Genomic DNA, 22862 nt, shown 5'->3' with positions numbered 1-22862 from the left:
TCCCTCTCCAATAGTTATCTATGATAGATCCAGATAAAACCTGTTTTAATTATGGCATGCAATGAAGTCATGCAGCCTTTTGCATTTTCCAGCTGACTGGAAGCACAGAATGTTAGAGCTAGAAGATCCTTTATTGACCACGTCAGTCATTTCCCTCTTTACAGATGAAACCAAAACCCAAACAGCTGGGGTCACAATGAAGAGGAGGCAGATTCGAATCCAAAACCAGCCTCTCGACTGCACAGTAGGAAATGTGTCCCCCACACAGTGTTGCCTCAGTGACAGTAGATCCAAGGGACCAAAGAAATGATTCAGGACAGAAGAGGAAATCTGGAAAACTAAGACAAAATGCGCATCAATGCAGGATCTTCTTCTTTATTACCTAACAGGAAACAACACATTTATTTCCTCTAATTAGAAATATACATTTAAATACAACTAGCTGGGGACCTCACATTTAGTTACTGGGAATACGAAAAACTTCCCACCAAAGCTGCAAAAAGGCTAGAAAGTTTAACAGATATGCACACCCAGATGAACTTACATCCACGTGGAGCCAGAGGCCATGCCTCTCGCAGACGTCCGCTATCTCATCCAGGGGATCGAAGGCCCCCAGTACGGTGGTACCAGATGTGGCACAGACAAGGAATGGAGCTGCACCCTGTGAGAAGGACCCACACGTGAGAATTATAAGAATCATCATCGTCACCATTAAATCTGTGCTGCAGTAGGTTGGTAAACACAAGGGTTATACACCCAGACATTTATCTGGTTTCTTTGGAGATAAACATTCATTGAGTGAGTGTTGTTTACGCTTCTCCATCACATGGCCTCTAGTCACTATAAATAGGCTAAAGAAACAGAAAATGCCATGACAATAGTATCCTTTGTCCCAACTCCACATGCATCCTTATTCTCTTTACTCTCATTTTCTTTATTAGTCTTTTCTGTTCTCTAGCTTTTCTGGATAGAAGTGAATAAACTCAACCTCCACAGCAAACTGGCATCCTGTGTGACTCCTAACTCCTTCCCAGGGAGACTCATCGGGGCCTCCCTAACACCTCCAAAATAAGAAGGAACAGGACTGGAAGACAAACAGCCAGCTCCAGGAGCAGACCATGCAGCCTGTCTGCTTGTCACCTGGTAAAGTAAGAGCAGCTACAAGGCAAGGGATGTAATCAGGTATAAATTTGGCGTCAGAGGGGATATGGTAACCTCATTGGGATACACTCCCCCAAACGGGTGCTGCCACAGAGAAAGTCATTAGAATGTGCTGGAAAAGAGAACCTGCGTCTTTCTGCCGTAATTTTCCCTCCTCATCCAGTCCATGGCTGCGTCTTGCGGAGAGAGCAGGTACCCGTGAGAAATGGGAGGAAAGGGAGAATGTGGGAACAAGTGCAGAGATGAATGGTAATTCCAGCCGAGCGAGCCAGGCACCCTGGTCCCATGAGGGATTTTGTGGCAGCCATGTAGAAGACAGTACACGAGGTTGTTTCCAGATAGATCCATCCCAACATGTTGGCAGAGGTGTGTTGCTCTCTTTGGAAGTGCCATGAGGGGAAAATTTGCAGACAAAGGTGGTGATCAGGAGAGCAAGTAGAATCCTGATTCTAGAGCACAAGAAGTCAGTGACAAGAATACTTACTTGCAGAGAAAGAGTCAAAGTCATTTTAGGATGGAGTCATTTTTCCCTCAGTTTTATCGTGAAATACACTTGTTCTTGTAAAATAATTTAATGTCAGGGGTGTTCAGCTTGAACCAGATTCATTCCAATTTAGCTGACCTTTGACAGAAAGAAGTTATTTCTCGATGGAAAGCGGGGCAGAGCAAGGACGCTTGGTCCACATCTCTAGGCTGAGATGCACAGGAATCAAAGTGATGGTACACAATGGAAACATCTGCCACGTGGGGAGACAGCTGTGACACATGGACTACAGTCCACCATGCCTCCTAGAGCACGGCCAGTAGGTGACAGGGCCCCTGGGACCATAGGCTTTGGGACTTCTTCCCTGTAATCTACTACCAACAGATTATGTCTTTATCATGCCCATGACCTAAATGAAATGTGACCAGATTTACATCCATCAGTAAAAGCAATAGAAAAAGTAATTTACTAAAACCACTGAAGGTGTCTTTAATGGTTGAGCTTTCCTTATAAAGTCTATGACATCCTGACAATTGTGAGACAATATCTATGCTAGCTATTACAGACCATTAATGAGTTTTCCTCACCTGTTTAATCTAGCTACAAATATAAGTCCCAGAAATTCAACTTTCATAATCTGGATTTAACCTTCCAGGTTTTTTTTCCCTTTCTCATATCTCACACTGTTAATGAGAAAAGTCAGTGGAAACAGTATTGACTGTGTGTTGCCAATGAGTTGTATTCTCTAAGAAAGTTTGTCATTTCAAATACTCATACACAAAAATACTTCCAATTATTCAGTGTTTATACTAGTTTTATCTTTTTATAAGCACTTTAGAACTTCTGATGCTTCTGTGGTTTTTACCATCTTTGTAATGGCATCAAGGTAAAGGTCACTGCTCAACAGATTTTTAATGGATCGTGGTTGGCCAGGGAATTGAACCCCAGCAGCAAAAAAAAAAAGTTGATAACTATTTCCTACCTCTGTAACAATATGAGTTAAAAACTTGAAACAAACAACAACAAAAAGTAGGTCTGAAGCTACTGAGAAAAAGAAACTAGTCATCAGGTATTAAAATGTCAGAATGGATGCAAGATTTGTCCTTAGTGAATCCAAGCTCAAGTTTTAACTGACTTGAGAGAAAACTGAGGAGGCATGCCAACACTAACCCTGTTGCCCTACTTTCAAATGTGCCTAAAGCAATTTTTACTTTTTAAAAACTTCCCTTTCAAGTTCTCAACTTCAGGATATGTCACTTTCATGGACTTTCATTGTCAAAACAAACAGAAATTTGAACAATGAAAATAATAATGACTGCCGTGGAGTAAAATCCATCCAATATGTTAGAAGATGAGTTCTTCATGATACTTTAAAAAGAAAAAAAGGTTTGGCTAGCTTGCAGGATGCCTGGCAACTTACTCACTATTCTGAAAATTGGTAAATAAGGGAAAAGAATAAAATATTGGTTCTGTCTTGCTTGTCCAAACTGTTTCCTTAGGGAAACCAAATACGGATGAAGAAACAAAAATGTTTAGGGTAGTAGGCCTGCCACTAAATGAAGAAGGAATGAGAGAATGAATTAGAATATCACTAATGAAATAACGGGTCTAGACAATGATGACAAATGGCAGCAAAATCCATGAGGTGAGAGGCTGATGCAGAGTTCTGTGACAGATGGACCGATAACAAAAGGAGGTCCAAGACATCTCCTGATTGAAAGGCAAAATGCCACACATGAAGTCGTCCTGGTAAAAATTCCAACCTGAATCTTCCCAAGTCTCAGTATCTAACAGCCAAATTACAGGAAATATAGAAAACAGATGGGGAGGTACAGGGGAGGGGAGCGCTTAGAGTCTCAAATTCTTGATGGAATCAACAAAATCCATAATGTGAAAACTCTACAGGGCAAAGGACTTGGTTTCTCCAACAGATCAGTTGCAGGGGAAAAAAGGAGGGGAGACTGTAGGTTAGAAAAGATTTATGTGATAAATCAACCAAATGCCACACATGGACTTTGTATGACTCCTTATTCAGACCACCAGCTATTTTTTTAAAAAGGCAATGGAAGAAAGTTTAATCAGAGTGAATACTGGATAATATTAAGAACTTATTCTTGCTTATAATTGCGTTATGGGCTTTTTTGAAAGAGAGAGTGCATATCTTTTACAGATATACTGAACTATTTATAGATCAAATGACATAATGTGTAGGATACACTTCAAACTGATCTAGAGGTACTGGGAGGGGATGTGGGCATAAGCTAATGATTGTGAAAGTTGCATGACTGGTATATGGAATCTCATTATATTAGTTTTACATATATTTACAATTTTCCATAATGAAAAGTTTAAAATTGAAAGAAAGAAAGAAAGAAAGAAAGGAGGGAGGGAGGGAGGGAGGAAGGAAGGAAAGAGAAAGAGAGGAAGGGAAGGAAGGAAGGAGGAAGGGGTGTTGGTGGGTGTTCCCCACCGACAAGCATTAATAACATAAAGTTCTTTTTGATAGGAACTTCTGTAGAAAAAGATAAAACTAGATTTTAAAAAATAGATAAAACTAGAAGGTGATATCTGTAGTTCACAGCAGAATAAACAGGTTGCAATATAGAATTTTACCCAAGAGATAAAGAAATCTGATAACCTGTACCACCAGACAACTATCAAATCCACTTGTCAATGAAATGTTTTAAAAAATATCGTGCTAAGGACACACACCAGAAGCCAATACATGTGCAATAAAGGCAGAACTTTTAAGTACAGAATTTCACACCAAATACAGTGATCTAGCATGCTCCAGACAAGTTGAATTTCATGAAAAATTTTTAAAAATATGAAGAGTGAAAGAAAAGAAATATAATACTAAATCTTAAAAAATAAAAATTAAAGAACCCATCTTTCCTGAAGTGTGAAGCCCTCTGAGGAGAGATAAACTTATATCCCAGCTCAAAAGCTGGGCTTTTAATTTTTCAGCAGTCACACCCCACGTTGTTGCGGTCTATTGGAAAGTGGTGGGAGAACGGTCTGAAGCTCCACTGGCATGGGGGCTGCGGGAAGATGGGAGGGAAGCAGTGAAGTGGCTGCACCTAATCCAGTAGGCTTTTGGTCCAAGAAGCAAGATGGCTGGCACCAAGACAATGCCACACCCAAAAAGCAGATGCCAGGCTTAGCTGGAGTACAGCAGGTGACCAGGGCCATGCCTTGTCTTCCCCAGCAATGGAGGTGCAAGCTTTAATACATGCTGGCAGCTAAGGAAGAGAGGATAGTCTGCCAGAGCTGAAACACTAGACCCACACCCAACAGGGGGTGATGGTTATGGATGGGCTTTGGGTGGAAGCAACCCAGGAGGACAGTTTGATCAAGAAATCAGAAATCATCCTGAATGCAGCCCAGAGACAACTGGTTTAGCCTGTAGCATCCTCAGAGTCAAGAGCTACGTAGGAGTGTGGATGCTGGGACCCTGCTAGAGAGGCTGGGCTCATCTTTTGAGGCTAATTCTCGGCAAGAATCCGGAATCCAGTGATGTCAGTGTTTTAATAAGCTCCAGCCATCTGGGAATGAGAACATCTGAGAAACTCCGCAGAACGTGTAGAGCAAGCACCCGGAAATAGCACATCTGTAAATGAGCTTCCTCCTTTAATTCTAAGGGGCCCTCTTCTCTCTCCCACACATACAGACGTGGGCCTGGCTGCTGGCCCTGCATGCTCCCCCAATGCCCAGACACACAAACGTTTTCTCTCCCTCCCTCTCCTTCCCCCTCTCACCTCTTTCTTGGCTTGCCACACTTGCCTCTCCAGCTCCTCAGGTATCATCTTACCTCTAAGAGACACAGGTTTGAGACATTGTTATGTTCAGCTGTGAACAGACCTTGGTACTGCTTTTTAAATAGTTATCATTTTCCCCCTCCACCCACCTGGCTTCTGGATCCTGTCCCCATTACCTTCCATCTGTTTCCACAAAGCAAACATTCTCAGTACCAATCCCAAGAAAGGAGGCCGCCTTCTTCATAGAGTAATGACACTACATTCAAAAAGGCAAGGGGGAGAGAGAGACACAAATACATAGCATGAAAAAAGCACTGTTTATTTATCTAAATGGGTGTACATTATATGGCTAAGCCCAATCTTTGGAATAGTATTGCCATAAAAAAAAAGAAAGTCATTTAACTGAGCTCTTTAGTATAGTGGTTGAAAACACTGATTTTGGTTGGGGTCAGAGAAACCAGGATTTAATCCAAGTTTTCCCAGTTACAGCTATAGACCCTTGAGCAAAGAACACATACTCTCCAAGCCTCCATTTGCTAATCTATAAAGCGGACATGTGGATGCCTCCTCCACCTGCTTGTCATGGAGTTAAATGGGTTAATGTATGTAATGAGCTAGCACAGAGCCTGGCATACGGAAAAAACTTGGTCACTGGAGGCTGTTGTTTTATGTAACATTGAAAAAGTTTCTCTTGATGCTACTAATAAAACTCAGTATTAATGGAAACAGAATCTAGTCCACTGCTGACTCAAAAGCCCTCGAAGGAGTGAGCAAGACTGTCTCAAAAATTGTAGTCACAGACCACAGGAGGATCTGTTTTCAAGAGCAAACAATGGGTTATAAATGCTGATCAGACACTTGACCAATCTTGTTTAATAGTGAATATAAGACTGAAATTAGACACACGGGAGTGTGGCTAAATCATAACAACAAAAGTAATAATAATTTATAGACACACTACTGATGCAGCCCTGGCATGAATGAGGCTAAGAGCTGGCTTTGGAATTAGGTCTTGTCTATTTCTTATCGGCAAATAGTAGTATAGACTTTGGAGTGTTGGGTCTTTTTGCCCTACGTAAATCCTATCAAATAATTAGCATTCAAACATTGGAGATGTCGCTCTTTGTACATTACTGTGGACAGGTGGTCAATTAATTCCTTTTCATGCCAGAAAAAATGAAGGTGCTAAAGGACATTATTGTACCAAAAAACCTTAGCAATTTAATTTGTAGGTATGAATACATTAAAAGAGTAGTCAAGCCTTCACACTTAATTTGATATATTTCCCTCAAATGTGGTAATTTCTTTCCTCTTTTGTCAAGAGAGTTTTATGGGGAGCTCTTTTTGAATTCTGTAAAAATAAATGCAGAAGTAACACCATCAGGAAAAATGAAACCATCCTAAATAATTAATTTCCAAATATCAAACAGGACACATTCAAAATGCCTATAGGATGCATTCATTTCGAGTTGTTGCAAGAACATGTGCATAGTGAAGAGTAATAATGTACATGAAAATATAGTTAATTCCCTACTTGCTACATCAGCCCACCATAGCTAAGGTGACATAGCTAATGTGAAGTATTTCTCACCAGAGATTGGGGCTCTGGCACCAAACAGCTATTGGTTTCATAATGATAAATAGTAGCCTACCCCCACTGACATCTGCCAATAAGGAAAATCACATTGCTTTGCCCTGAGAAACAGCAAAATACCCCCAACCAATGGATCTGCTGAATAAAAAACCTGTCATCAGAATAAGAATAGCTTTGGTGGAGCTATTTTTGGGTATCTCAGGGCAAAGTAGAGTCCACTGTCAATCTCAAATGGATAGAGACAGCTTTTCACAAGTCTGAAAAACTGAAGCCTAAACATCTGAAAGCATCAGAGGAGGAAAAGAGCCCTGGAAGGGGAAAAAAAAGAGAGAGCAATGCTTCAGACATACTGAGTAGTTTCAAGAGAAGAAAAAACCTAGGAGGCCGGAGTTCAGAAGTAACAGCTGCATTTAGAAACAAGAGGCGCCTACTCCCTTCACTGGCAGAAGAGAAGTTAGTCCTTCTAAGACCCAATCTCCCCCTGAGTTTCACTCATCCACAGAAGACACACAAATCTCAGTGGGCATTCATTTCTATAAAAGTAAGACGGCCAGTGTCCACAGGAAAGACGGAATTGCACTGAAGTTTTCCTTCCTGGTTCCAGCAAGGATTTCATCTGTGACCTTGGGTTTCTCAGTGAACCGCTGCTTTCCCCTCCTGTGGATTGTGTTCTGGACACTTGAAGTCCTATAATGCTGACTAGTTTGAAGTTCAAATTAGCTTCAGGTGGTGGGGAGAGCGGGGTTATGAATGTTATGCCTTAGGAAATAAAGAAAAGGAATGTACAGGGACTTTGAGCACGCAGCTGGTTCAATTCCTAAAGAGGCAGAGTCGGAATCCAGATGGACTACCTTACACCCTGCACAACATCCTGAAAAGCACCTGCTGGCCCGTGAATGCCTGCAATGCCATCCAAACTCAGGGCAGCCTCACCTAGAGAGCAGGGCCGTGATGGAGGGAGTCAGGCACCTCAGGTGCAAAATTTAAGGAGGTATGACCTTGAAACGTGGACTCTACACGTCTCACTTGCCTCATCCCAGCCTCGATCCTGTTAGTGAGGAACTATGACAACTGATCACTGGCCTGGGAGTGAAAAGGGTTTCTTTTCTCCCTCACTTTTTAGTGGCAGACAATAATCACTACTTCATGCTAATTCCCAAAATGATTTGAATGACAACCCTAAGATTTCTATAAACGTAAGTAATTCATATCTAACTGCTAATCAGGCCACAATCTGTTCCTTTTATTACTTTTCTCCAAAAGTCCCCTTCTCTTTGGTTCCCACTTGGCCTGGAGAGGCTACCTTAGATATGCTGACAGTCTAGGGGTCTCTGCTGTGATCTTCCTGGTCTCCACCAACAGCTGAATTACCGTGGACACCTGAAGTGTATGCAAAAACCCCTTTAGTGGCGAGTGCCCATATTCTGCATTTGATGGTGCAAGGCAGAGATGGAGTAACTTACCCTGGTTCATCTGGGGCTGCAATAAAAACTGGAAAAGTAAGGCCACCTGATAAAGCAATCTGGGAAAATAACCAGGGGGCCATGGGCCAACGCCTGAAAAAAAACAAGGGGGCTATAACAAAAAGATTAGCATAGGGTTTAGGATCTTTTAGGAAACACAGCTTTCTTTAATTCTTTTTTTTTCACTAAGTAATGAATTGATTTGTTGTAAATAGTGGTACAGAGGTCCCTAAAATATGAATTAAAGTAATGCCAATGCTATGACTTGGGTCTCTTTGGCAGAGCAGGGAAAAGAAGGAGCTACAAAGAAGAGTATGGTGGATGGGGTAAAATTCATATATTCAAGGCTACAGTGCGTTCAGTCATGGAATTTTTCTATGGAGTTCACTTTGTTGTGGACTGAATGTTTGAGTCCCCTCAAAATTCATGTGTGTTTAATCCCTGCCCCCCAATGTGATGGTCTCCAGGGCGAGACTCTGACGGGATGAGTGCCCTTTTAAGAAGAGGAAGGCAGGCCTCACTTTGACCACGAGCCTGGACGGAGGCAAGGCCATGTGAGCACAGAGGTTCACTCGCCAGGAAGCAGCTTCTCTCCAGACACCAGCACCTTGATCATGGACATCCCAGCCTCCAGAACTGTGAGAAATAGACGTCTGTTGTTTAGGTCACCCACTCTATATTTTGCTAGAGCAGTCTGAGCAAACTAAGACACACATCTAGCTTGGTTTTCTGGCTCCAGCCTCTGCTGGTCTGTTAGCCAAGGCATATATTTTACCTCTTTTCGCACCTATATCTCCACCGGAGATTTTAAAAAATAGTTAGTTCTGGGTTCACAACTTTTCAATTTCTTTTCATTCCCAACTTGCCAGCTACACCTGTTACTGATCTTTCCCAGGCATAATCTTTATTTTAGGCTTCCATAGAAATTCTTCCCTCTTTCTGGAGCAATTATCCCAGAAAAGAACTCTGGTACATTTTAAACCAAATGAAGAATGAAAAAGGCAAAAGTAAAAGTACTGCACTGATAGGAGGGCCCCTATTTAATCAGCTTTCCAAGGCATGGAAATAGCAATTCTAATGCAGAGGGGCTCTGCATTTCTGATACACTAGGGTTCCTCCAACTGAAATACCAAGGATTGGAACCCGAGGGTTGGAACCAAAGTTTCCCAGGGCAGGAAAATTCTACTCCATAATCATTCCAAATAACCAAGCATTTTCCACAGATGTCCACATTCCCAAGCATTCTCCTCTTGCTACAGAATGAACATCTCATGAGGAAGGGCCTGGGGAGCTGAGGTCAGAATCTCAGACTAGATGACTCCTCCCAGCTGCCCCCAACTCAATGCCCACTTTGCCCTTAGCGCTGAACTAACCAGAACTCAGGCAGGGCAGGGGGAACATGCGGGGGTGGTCAGGTTCCTGCACCATTTATACTTTTGCCATAATAAAGTAACTTGCTCTTGAAAGAAAGTAACAGACACAGGAAAGTCCAGCTGGAATTAACAGAGAATTTTCAGAGTTTGCCCACCTCACGTGTTTGACAGGAGACCTAGGATTATTGCAGAAGGTACAGGAGGGGACATGGGGAAGAAGCAGTGGTGGGATGGACCCCCAGAGGCCCCCACTGGAATCACAAAAATAAAAACAAAAAAAGCATCCCTTCTAAGTAAGACTGCATATGAGATGTGCTCTGCATTATTATTGCTGGGTCATTCTCCTCCTCCTATTACTACTAATAGCTAACGTTTTTGTCTATCTAGCATGTGCCAGATGCTACTTTACATGCTCTAACTCATTCAATCTTTGCAATAACCCACTAATCAATCAGTGCCTACTAAGCTCATGTCGCCACTGGGCTGCTTTAATGGCCCCGGACTGTTCACTGCTCCCTGCATCCAATCCCTTTTCCTGGTGGCTTTGCAGAGTCCCCTTAAGACGTGAAGTCTATTTTCCCGTTTCTTGGATCTAGGTTCCTATATACAACTTATTTTACCAAGAAAATGAGGGAGAAATGACAATGTGCCAGTTCTGAGTCCAGGACTCAGGAGGCCCAGTGTGTGTCCATGCTGTTTTTTACCTGCAGCACTGTCATGACAACACACCTGGACTAGCCTGCTGGCGGATGAGAGACAAGTGGAGCATCACTGGGGTCAGTCCAGCCCAGCCACTCCCAGATCAGCCACTCGCCAGCCAAGCCCAGCAAAGAACAGCAGCACTGCCCAGCTATCTCCAAACTCGAGGGCAACAATATCTGGCTATAGTTCTATGCCACTGGGTTTTGGAGTAATTTGTTAGATATTAGAGCTAACTGATACACTCATTTTTATAAATTAGGAAACTGAGGCACAGAGGAATTAGCCAACTTACCCAAGGTCACTCAGATAGTAAGTAGTGGAGACAGGAATTGAATCCAGGCAGCCTAGTTGAAAGCCAATGCGCTCATCCACAATTGGACCTCCTACTTCAGTGGGGAGCACAGTGAGATAGGGGATCGTGGCAACATCCAACTGTGCGTGTGTGTGCGCGCGTGCGTGCACGTGATGTTCATTGTTACTGAATATCTCCCTTTCCTCTTGAAGAGCCCTTGTGTTAGCCATTCAAAGCAATCAATTTCACAAGGAAATGGGAGTAGAAGACATACCTGATATCAGTAGCAACCATCTAAGTTCTCAAAAATAAGACACTCAGAGATTCAAAGAAAGAGGTGGCACTTTCAAATTAAGTGTTCTCTTTTCTCTAAGAAAATGTTACAGGCTATAAATTTTAAATAAAGGTGATGTACAAAATTGGGTGGCCAGGGCTTACAATATCAAACCGATCAGAATTTCTTTTGGAATGAATACAACGTTGTACGTAGGCACGTGACTCACACATGGATGGGATAAGAGCACATCGGGAGCACCCAAACAAAAAAGCCCTCTTCATGATGTATTCATTCTCAGAAAATCTATATCTCATATCAAAAATAATTTGTTTTTTACCTCTGCCGATGTGAAAAAGATTAATCTTGGCAAGCCAGACAGCCCCTTTTCTTTAATATCAGGACAGTACTTGTATCTGGCTAAATTCATGGCATACATATTGGACACTGAACCACCTGCAAAAACAAAAACAGAAATATGTATAGCGTGACGTCCTTGTTCCCCAAGTGCCGGCTACGGTAGGAGGCATGGATGGCTGCGGGTGCACCAGCCTAATGACAAATTACTGTCAAAATCAAGGGAGCACCCCCCCCAATCCCATTACTCTTACACACTTCCTCATCTCCAGTTCCAGAAGTTTTGGTCTATTCTCTCATTCCAGAGCTTTTCTAAACTAAGAGTTTCCATCTCTGGACTTAGGACGAGTATCCAAGTCTCCATAGTTAATAATATTCTTTCTGTCTGTCTCTAATCAATAAAATGACAATACATGCTCCTCCCTGGTTCCAAAGAAGGACTGTAGGAGAAATAAAATATGATTCAGGAAACTTCTCAAGTAAAATTAATTGATAAACTTGAAAAACGTATGATAGCCCTTCCTAACTTCCAGCAACAGATAAATTCGTGTTGGATATAAATCCAAAATTGTAGACATCTCATTTGTTAGCATGTATGTCACTTCTGTAGCATTTATGCAAAATATCGTCACTCTGGAGAAAGGCACAAGCTCGATTCTCCCCAAGTGGCATGATTAATATCCAAGTTTTTGTAATGTGGAAGTCTGTGGGGAGTTGTTCCTCAAATAAGGCATGAATAAAATTGTAGATGCTTTAATGGAGGCAATAACTAATTGTACTTACCTGGGTTAAATATTCCATCCCCTTCTTTCCAGCCAATAAATTCAATCATTTTCTTCAGAACCGCTTCTTCCACTAACAGAAACACTGGGGACACCTCATACGTATAACTAGATAGATATAAAAAACACTTCACTTCTATGACTAGAGTCAAACCATCCCTTTGGAGTCCCAAGAAATGCACACAGAGTTTTATTAAACCAAGTGGCTGCTGAAGTGTGGGTAGAGTCTTTGGAAATGAATCCATCGGAAACAGAGAATACACAGTCTATGACAGCGCTGGTCATGGTTAGATAAATGTCAGTAGCTGGTGGCTTTAAGGATACTAGCTACTTTGCAGTCTTAATTTAGAGCAAACCTTCAATTTCATTGGGAGGATCAAAGCAGTGCACCTGGATTCTTTGTATTAGTCATGAACAGCGGCCGTTTAGCTCTTTGGTTGCTGGTTAAAGAAAAACCATTGTCATGGTAGCCAGGTTTATTAGGTTACTACCATGAATACCCTAGCAGTCAGCTCTAGAACTTGGGATTCCTCCACCACACTCCTGGGTTTGTACAAATGGCAAGAGCACTGTGGACATCTCTTATGATGCGATGATTTTACTACACAGTGCTACCTGGATCCCTGTCATGAAGGTTTGAGGCTCTGGGCTGGAATGCTGTCATTAGAGAGCATTGCTAAGTTAGCCCCTTTAGGAATGTCCTGTGGTGGTTCACACCTGATGACTGGTCCAGTTGGAGGTACAACTGGGCCTGGCCTTGGGGGCCCAGCTCCAGACCACACTGAAGGGCCAGGGTAGCTCCAGAGACGTCTGTGGGGTCAGCCGAGGTGGTCTTAGAGCCTACACAGTGGCTTGACTCCTATCTCTGCCCACTCCTGCTTCCTTCCCCTCCCTTCCCCTCCCTCAAACCCTGTTGACCCCAAGGGTTTCCCTTAATAAACATCCTACTCACTAAGCTCCATCTAGGGCAGCTGCCCAGGAATCCAGCCTGAAACAGTTACCATGTAATTTTATAACGTTTCTTTCTTTCTCCAGATAACTGGAGGGTGACTAATATGTATAATCTCCTTCTTGAACAATTAGGTGATTACCTTAAATTGAATCTGAATAAATATGTACTCTAAATATGTAAGCTAAGCAGACACATTTAAATTCATAGTCACGGAATTTAATGCAATTATGTTAACATCAGAAGGAAAAAAACTTTAGTAAAGAGGCAAAAAAAAAAAAAAAGGAAAAGAGAACACCTACTGTGTTATCACCTCCCTACCTGCCAAGCACTCTAAAGTTACATCATTTTTCAAACAATTTAGCTTCTATTTTCAACCATGCTAGGAAACCACTTTACACATATCAAAAGTGTGAAAAAAAGTATATATATGTACGTGTACCTACAAATAAAAGTGAAATAATCATTCACTTTTTAGTAAGAAGAAAATACTATTAAACTTGTCTTTGAAAACTAGCTCAACTGTAAACCTAGAAATTGGCCTGGAGGTGGAGGAGAGGACAATACAGAATGCGCTCGTGGCTTCGTGAGATTTTGAGTGGACTCCTCAGCTTAGCAGCAATTTAATACTTCAAAAGCCTCTAAATATTTCAGTAAAAGAACCCAGATGAGGAGTTAGAAAGATCCCAGGACTTAAAAGGAGAGGTTCATGGGCTTCCCTGGTGGCGCAGTAGTTGAGAGTCCGCCTGCCAATGTAGGGGACACGGGTTCATGCCCCAGACCGGGAAGATCCCACACGCCGCAGAGCGGCTGGGCCCGTGAGCCATGGCCACTGAGCCTGCGCGTCCGGAACCTGTGCTCCGCAACGGGAGAGGCCACAACAGTGAGAGGCCCGCGTACCGCAAAAAAAAAAAGAGGTTCACAGAATTGTGTAATTTCACTATCTTTTCTACCACTTAACTCTTCTACCCATTGTAACCTGGTATCTGGTATTGTCTTGAATTATTCCACGAAAAATTCTGTAACTGAAGTCACCAATGACATCCATGTTGTTAATCCAAGGGACATTTTTAGTCTTTGTCTTAGTTAAACACTCTGCTCAACAATATATGACTCTGGACACACTCTCCTCCATGGCTCCCAGGTCTTCCCAGTGGATTTTCTCCTTCTTCTCTCTCCACTGTAGGCTTATTCTCCTCCTCCCAACCATGAACTATCAGATGCCCTCAAGGCCCAGGCCCGAGTCGTCTTCTCTCCTCACTCTATGCTGTCCTGCAGAAAGTGCTTCTCCATCTCCTGGTTTGTTTTTATTTAAAATATCTCCATCCTGCTCATTAAAATCACTTGCTGGGCTATGAAAATATATCAGTGCCTGGGACACATAGACAGAAATTCAGATTTAATTGGTCTGGGCTGGGACCCAGGTCTTAATATTAACCAAGTTCCTAGGTTGATTCTAAACAGCAGAAGGAGTTGAGAATCCCTGACTTTAGGAATCTCATCCATGCCCGCTACTGAAATTACCATCATTTGCCAGTAACACCTAAATTTGTAACTTCCATATAAATATCAGAATTTCAGGCCCATATATATCTCAACTCACCAAGAGTATACTCTTAAATATTTCAAAGTTACTGCAAATGCAAATGTTCACAATTGAAAACTGAATTACTGCTCTTGCCTTTTCAACCATATACTTGAAAATTGGTCCCTCTTCCGGTGCTTCTTATCTCAGTGAGTGACATGACCAACAAACCAGCTATTAAAGCCAGAAACCCAGGCATCATCTTATAAACCTCCCTCTTGTTCCCATTTCCAAGATCCAGTATATTATCCAGTTCTTTCTGTTTTATCTTCCAAAGACATTTTTCCCCCTCTATTCCTACCACTTCTGTCTAAATCCAAGCAACTATCATCTCTTACCTGACCAAGGTAATGCCATCCTAATGGGTCTCCTCCAATCCATTCTCCATATTTCCAGTGATCTTTTTACTAAGCAAATGTCACCTAGTGATGTGGAAACCTTCAATGGCTTTTCATTGTACTTAGAATAACTCATAAATGTGGCCCACGGGGCCCTGCATGTCTGGCTCCAATCTTGTCCTCCATGACACCCCCCATAACTTTCTCAGCTACACCCACCCTGACTTTTCGGTTCATAGCACATGCCATGCTGTCTCTTGTCATAGAGTCTTTGAACATGCTGTTCCCTCTGGAACCCATCCCTCCTCTTTTCACCTAGTTAACTTTCATTCTTTCTTCAGCACTTAGCCGTCACTTCCTCAGAGAAGACTTCCCTCAGTGCCCAATAAGGAAAACTTGTCCCATTTATATTTATAGCATCATGCACCTCTCCTTCATTTGAAAATAATACATTAATTTGTGTAGATCATTTTGATTAATTTTTTTTTTTTTTTTTTTTTTTGCGGTATGCGGGCCTCTCACTGCTGTGGCCTCTCCCCTTGCGGAGCACAGGTTCCAGACGCGCAGGCTCAGCGGCCATGGCTCACGGGCCCAGCCGCTCCGCAGCATGTGGGATCTTCCCGGACCAGGGCACGAACCCGTGTCCCCTGCGTTGGCAGGCGGACTCTCAATCACTGCGCCACCAGGGAAGTCCCATTTTGATTAATTTGCATGCATCTCTTATATCACTAGATTATTTGCTTCATGGAGGCAAAGCGGAGGTTTGTTTTTACACAAAGTATCTCTCCAGCACCTTAGCACAGACATGGCTTTTCATGCAGGAATGAGTTCCTAATCAATTTTCTCATCTGTTAAGTGGAGATAATTCCTGCCTTACGCATCTCACAGTACCACTATCGATCAAACTGTTCTTTGAATACTGCAAAGTGTCATAAGACTATTCCATTATTTATGATGACACTGCACAAATGAAACCATTAAATAGAAGTTCATGAAATAAAATTTCACCTACTTAACAAAATCTCTAATCCATATTCCTTGTAAAATTCCATTTAAAGGTACTCACACACTTGGGTTTAATGCTTCTGTCATAAATCTGGCCACCAAAGAGTAATAATCAAGTCCAGCATATAACTGGTTGAAAAATCTTGGATGGTCTGTAAATTGAAACAGAATATTAATCTACACAGCAGTAAAAAAGAAAGAAAACTATCGACAGAATAACATAAGTGACTCCTTCAGACAATGTAAGCAGCTGGATACAAGGAGTATACAATGCATGATTCCACTTATATGACGTTCAATATGGGGCAAAGCTGATCTGTGGAGACAGAGATTAGAATCCTGGGTACCTTTGGCAAGGAGATATTGATTAGGAAGGGGCTTGAGGGAGCCTCTGGAGTCCCAGGAATGGTGTATATCTTGCTCTGGGTGATGGTCACTTACACGCAGATATGTACAAATTCACTGAGCTGAGCACCTGAGGTTTTCCACTTTCCTGAATGTAAATTATACCTCAATTAAAAAAAAGCATTTAAAATATTGTCATGTACAAGGGAAACAAATGTTGAAGACCCATTTCATAGCCCTGTCTACTGAACAATATGTTTCTAAGCAGAACTTGAGTACTCTTTTGAGAGCTTTGCTTTACCTGTTTCTTTTCAAATACAACCCAGACCCAAACCAGAACCTTGAGAGATGGATTATTTGAGCAGTTTGTCCACATATCAAAGCCTGCTGCTACCTTTACCTTCTAAAAATATCGATGTTAATTTCCCTAATTTAAACACATTTCACTCACCAACAGGGTTCACTTCAGGCTCCTGGCAGTGAGTGGCCTTTTAATTTTTCAGATTGGGCCATTTTTTATAGTGCAACTGGCATCGTGTTGATGGAGTACGACGTGACTCATCATGCAGCTTACATAAACTTTCTGATTCAATGCACTTCAAAGGCAGTTGCCTTTAAGGCTCGAAAAACTTCAGTTCCAACTTTCTATTTTTTTCCCTCCTATAAAAGGTCTCATAAAGGTTCTTGGCTTTACACAGTGTGAATATTCACACCAAACCCCCGGCTAACGGCTGGCTTGACATTCTCAATCATAGGAAGCCCAGTGTGACAAAGAATAAAGAGGCAGGAGGCCTATTTCTAAATTTGGGTATTTGGGAATCATTTTAGTTAGTGACCTCTCATTGCAACTCACCACATTTAGTTTTGGGGTTTTTTTCTCTTGAAACCAGTTCAATGAAAAACAAAAGTCTCAGAAGAAAATGCCTTTTCGTATAAAACGTGGCAAACTTCCTCTATTCTGGCAAAGAAAACCAGACATCGCTACAAGTAATTTTAATAAGATTTTTTTTAGTTCCGCGTTAATTTATGATTGATTTCCATGGTAACTTTATGGAAAGTATCCAGTAAACTGAAAAATCTACTGCATTAAATGTCATTCTACACTTCCGACATGCACTGTAATAATGAGATATGTATCTCTGCTTTTGAAATGCTAACTGGTTTTTTGATATATACACCAGACTTTCCCAAGGGAATATAAACCAATTATTTTTAGCCAGGATTTTATTATGTTCTTTCCACTAAATTTAGTTCGGTGTCAGAACTCACAAGGCATAATGTCTGTATGGTCTTAAGCACTAGATTACCTTTATATCACACTGAGAAATGCATATTTTGGAAAGTTATTCTTCTACTTCTGACACTTATTCACTGGGTATACAGGATATTAACAGTCAATTGGAATAGGACTTAAGCACAAGACAAATATCATGTTACTGTATTTACAAAAGATCACAGTGGTTAAGCATTATTGTGAAACTATCAGAGCAAAAACTCCCCATGCATTCATTTTCTTATACCTTCCGAAAGGTTTTTATCTTTCGATCCTGCTAGATTTGATCAAATAATTTGGTACTTGCCAACTGCCAAGAGTACTTTACAAATAAATCTATCCCTGTTTATAGTAAAGACACCCTCTTGAACATTTTGGGGGGCCATATTCTGCGTGATCAAGATTTAAAATCCCTTAACAACTTCTAAAATCAAAATACTGTTTATCAGTTTGGACCAACAAAAGAAATGATAAGTAGCAGTCATGATACTGCTACTTATCAGGAGGATGAGGATTGCTGAAGAGGAGATAATATTTACATATGACCACTAACCATCAGTTTTTCTATCAACCTACCTTTGGCCTTGACAAATCTATTTTACGGATTAGATGGACCATTGTCAAAACATCAGAACCACTATTTTTGATCCAGCTTTCTCATCCCATAAACAGTGCCCTAGTCGCCTTTACTGTGAGGTAAATACAGGCTTAAGAAAATGGAAGAACGTGTTAGAGGCACGGATCAAGGGAGTCAGTGAAGTTCTTACTGGTCTTGACGCTGTAGCGTATGACGTCCTGGCAGAGTTCCAACAGCCGGTGGTGTGGCTCTCCTGTGTCCCTCAGCTCCAAGTCGAGGAGCTGTTTCAGCTGTTCAGGGGGCCGCCACTCACAGACCTAGAGATTCGGCAATGGCACAGTTAACTGGGCACCTGCTAGAGCCAGGTGTGGAGAGGATGTCAGAAGCGTGGCCCCTACCCTTGTGAAGCTTCCAGACAAGTGAGAGAGAGAGAGATTTAACCTGCAGCCATAGTTCCCTGTGACCAGAGCTATGATGGTAAAGCAGATGTTGTTGGAACAAAGGAGGGACCCCATCTTACATTTGGGAAGATGTCCTGGAGGAACTGACATCTAAGTTGTGACATAAAATAAGAGTGGGATGAACCAAGCAAAGATTAAGGGATGGGGTCATGCAAGGGGCCCTCTAGGTGGGAGGAACAGCACAGGCAAAGCTGAGATATAAGGGCACCCACAGCCCTTCTGAAGAGTGAAGTCCGTTGGTGTGGCTTGAACACAGAGCCTGGGGTAGGGAGGGAGAAGTGAAGTTTGGCTCCCGGCATAACTCCTAACTTGTCTCTCTGCTTGTCCCCTGGCCCCATACAATCTACTCTCAGCCAGGCAGCCAGAATCCAGAATGCTCCTCTTGTATATGAGCCACGGTCTCCCCTCTGCTCAAACACCTCTGATGGCTCCTCATTCTTTCAAAGTAAAAGCCTACGTCCTTATAATGACCTAAAACGATCCTGTACAACCTCCTTTCCTGGTGGCACTGCTTTCCTCCCAGCTGACTCCGCTCCCACAACCTGGCCTCCTTTCTGTTTCTTAAAAGACCAGGCACATTCCCACCTTTGGGTCTTTGCCCTCAGCCTGGAATGACCCCCCCCTCCAAATATCCTCATCACTAACTTCCTCACTTCATCCAAAACCCTTCTCAAATGTCACTTTCTCAATGACAGCAATCCTGAGTCCTTATTTAAAATCCCAGGCTGCACATTACCCCAGCTCTAGCAATTCCCCCCAACTGTTTCTTCTTTTCCTTCTTCCATAGCACCTGTCACCTTCCAGTGTGTTGCGTAATTCATTTATGATATCCTACACAATCTCCATGAGAGCAGACATATCAGTCACTTTGCTCACCGATCCCAAGTAACTAACATGGCCTGCCATAACAAGAGGTTATCAACAAAGATGTGTTGAATGAATGAATGAATGAAGAGATAAACAAGGCTCAGATTGTGACAGGCTTTGTGTGGCATGTTACAGAGTTTGAACATGGCTCTAGAAAAACTGTTATGTTTTGGACAGGGGGATTATATGATCATATTTGTGTTTTAGACAATAGCTTTGGTTGCTATATGGAGATTCCAAATAAAATTGGAAATAAGAGGTTACTCTAATAAGCCAGGCAAGAGAAGGTAGTAGTCTGGATGAGGCTAGCTGCTTTGGGAATGAAGCATATCTGGAGATTTTGAAAATGCACCATCAACAGAACTGAGAAAGCGGTAGCACATCAAGGATGAGGGAGAGCAATGAGCCAAAGGCCATCCTGAGGTTTCCAGCTTGCACACGGGTTGATGGTGGATGGGGTGGGGTGGGGATGATGATTTGGGGGCACATTTAGTCCAAGGCACCTTCAGGACACCCAAAAGGGGTGTAGCAGTTGGACTGAAGCTCTTGTAGAAGATCAAGAACAGAGTTCCAGGCATCCATTATAATATGACACAGGTGACACAGCTCAGAGGGAACCTACAGGAAGAGGGGAAGGCGCAGGGTCTCACCTGGGCGGTGCCAACGCATGAGAAATGGTCAAAGGGAGAGGAGCTCAGTTGTGAGTTGGAGGACAAGCCGGGGAGGCAGGGAGAATCCCAGGAGAGTTTTGTGCTACTAAACAAAGGAAGAAGGATGCTTGAAGGAGGAGACGGTCATCACTGTCAAATCCTGCTGAGAAGCCGACTTAGACAAAGCCTGAGAAGTGCTCCTGTGATTTATCGACAAGGAGGTGTCCTTGGCAAGAGCATTTGACTAAGGGAGGTGGGAGTGGAGGCCAGATTGTGTGAAGTGAGGATGTAGGAGGTGAGGAAGTAGAGGGAGGGGGGCAGTGTTGACAATCTTTAAAAAGTTTCGCTGTGGAGGGGAGGAGAGAGACAGGGGGGCCTCCAGGGAATAAAGACCAGCATGTGGGAGGCTGGGGAAAGCAAGAGGAAATACCAAGTCATGCGAGAGGTATGAAATCAAACTCTCAGCTTAGAACCAAAATGGGCAGAAGTAAATCAAATGGGCTGAGCCCATCAAAAGGAAGGACTATGGGTTCATGTAACGTGGATGAATCTCCAGCACATTTTGCTGAGAGAAAATAGCAAGACTCCAAAGGCTACTTGTGATATGATTCCATCTACCTTACCTTCGGAAAAGGCAAAAACCACAAGGACAAAAACAAAAAACAAAAAACCCACAGATCAGTGATTACCAGGGGCTAGAGGTGAGGGGAGCGGTTGACTATGGAGGGGCACGGGGAAATAAGGGGGGTGATGGACCTTAATCTGTATCTTAATTCTGTTCATGGTTACAAGACTTGTCAAAACTCATAGAACTGCACACCAAAAGGAATACATTTGACTGAATGTAAATTACAGCCCAATTAAAAAACAAACAAACAAAAAAAAGTGGCTGATAAAAAGTGTCTATCAAAGAGGGTGCTAGTAATAATCATCTATGTGTGGGGACCCATCCTATCCTCAGGTCACCTTTGAAAGGGGACTTGTTGAATCTCTGACCAAGTAGGCTAAGTCAGCAGCATAAAATCCTCACCTCCCTCTCCCAACCTCAACATAACTTTCAAGCCAGCTTCATATGGATGCATGTCTACTATACTGCAATGGGCTTGGGGTTGCTTAATGGACAACTTAGGGTCTTAAGCCTACCCTTCTCATCCTACCTCCCATTAGGGCCCTGTATGAGCCCTTCTTTCTAGATGAAGGGTCCTCTTAGTGTATTAAATACCTTATCCTATTACAACTCTCTCTCTATCATTTACCTCCCGCTTTCTTCAACACACCTGTGCTGACTTCTCTCTGTCCATCAAAACCTTACTTCACCTTCAGACTCTGCATCAAAGTTCTAGGTGCCCACTCCTCAGTGAAATCCCCAAACTCTGCCCAAATCACGCAGCATTTATCACATTCTTATTGGGATCCCCTGTTCTCTATCCCAACAAAAACTTGTTCTCCCAATGAGATTAAAATTCTGTTCAAAGCTGAACCTTTTTCTTACTTTTCTTAATATCCCCCAGGCCCAAATGTAATGCTTTACCCTTAGCTAACACTCAGTTAATATTTAATGACTGAATAAAGGCCGATATAAACAAAGTTCCAGGGGAGTAGTTTACTCCAAAGTAAAGCAGGTCCAAAATATTCCCCAAGTACAAAGAAGACAGGAAAATATGCAATTATAAGTACATATCAGGAAACACTTCCAGTGACTTTGCCTTGAATTTAACCATTCCAAGATCATGGGTCATTTCTATTTTCCTATTAGTTTTCCCGAACGCATGTTACCAAAAATTCAGCATACCACTTCACATTCAAAATTATTTTTTTAAATGACATTTATTTCTCCTGATAAAATTGAAATGAAAATCTCTCCCTCCATTTCCTGATAATCTGATTCCAGTATGAAAGGTGATCAATGTGAGAGAGGTTAATTTTGAGATTTTAAGAGACGTATGGAGGAATCATTAAAAGCACAAACTCTGGGCTTCCCTGGTGGCGCAGTGGTTGAGAGTCCGCCTGCTGATGCAGGGGACACGGGCTCTTGCCCCGGTCCGGGAAGACCCCACATGCCACGGAGCGGCTGGGCCCGTGAGCCATGGCTGCTGAGCCTGCGCGTCCGGAGCCTGTGCTCCGCAATGGGAGAGGCCACAGCAGTGAGAGGCCCGAGTACCGCAAAAAAAAAAAAAAAAAGCACAAACTCTGAAGCCAGCCTACCTGGAGTTTAGTATCAGCTCTGAGACTTGCTAGCATGTACTTTGGGGCAACGTACTTGACCTCTTGTGCCACATTTTTTCCCTTGTCTCTAAAATGGAGTTAATAAATAGCACCTGCATCTTAGGGGTCTTTAATGATTAACTACACAAACACATGGATTAAATACACAAATGCGTATGGAATAGTTCTTAGAATATCACCTGGCACGTAGTAAGTACTGTTAAGAATAGATGTTATTAGTGGTAATTCCAATATCAATTTGCATCTGAATTTGGGTCTGAATTTGAAACCTAGAACCAGTCATTGGTACCAGTCAGAAGTCAGACTTCACAACCCAAGATTTCTAGTCTGAGCTCAGACAAGGTCC

The 22862-nt window shown here is 42.4% G+C and overlaps 1 protein-coding gene across 3 annotated transcripts in view; it reads right to left on the bottom strand.

Moving 5' to 3' along the window:
* Positions 1–22862, bottom strand: part of GADL1 (glutamate decarboxylase like 1) — a 502071-nt gene that overhangs the window by 124683 nt on the left and 354526 nt on the right. For 2 of the 3 annotated variants that reach the window (XM_060307894.1, XM_030830036.2), the window contains 7 exons: positions 18503–18629; positions 16179–16269; positions 12242–12348; positions 11442–11557; positions 5580–5659; positions 5404–5458; positions 545–661 (listed from right to left, as the gene is read on the bottom strand). In XM_060307894.1, coding sequence (XP_060163877.1) covers positions 545–661; positions 5404–5458; positions 5580–5659; positions 11442–11557; positions 12242–12348; positions 16179–16269; positions 18503–18629 — 693 coding nt within the window. Of the gene's footprint in view, positions 1–544; positions 662–5403; positions 5459–5579; positions 5660–11441; positions 11558–12241; positions 12349–16178; positions 16270–16464; positions 16598–18502; positions 18630–22862 lie in introns of those variants that run through there. The other variant, XM_060307895.1, reaches the window with a different exon arrangement.

Source organism: Globicephala melas, chromosome 11, assembly GCF_963455315.2.
Source record: "Globicephala melas chromosome 11, mGloMel1.2, whole genome shotgun sequence".
Taxonomy (NCBI): domain Eukaryota; kingdom Metazoa; phylum Chordata; class Mammalia; order Artiodactyla; family Delphinidae; genus Globicephala; species Globicephala melas.
This window is presented reverse-complemented; position numbering and strand designations above follow the sequence as displayed.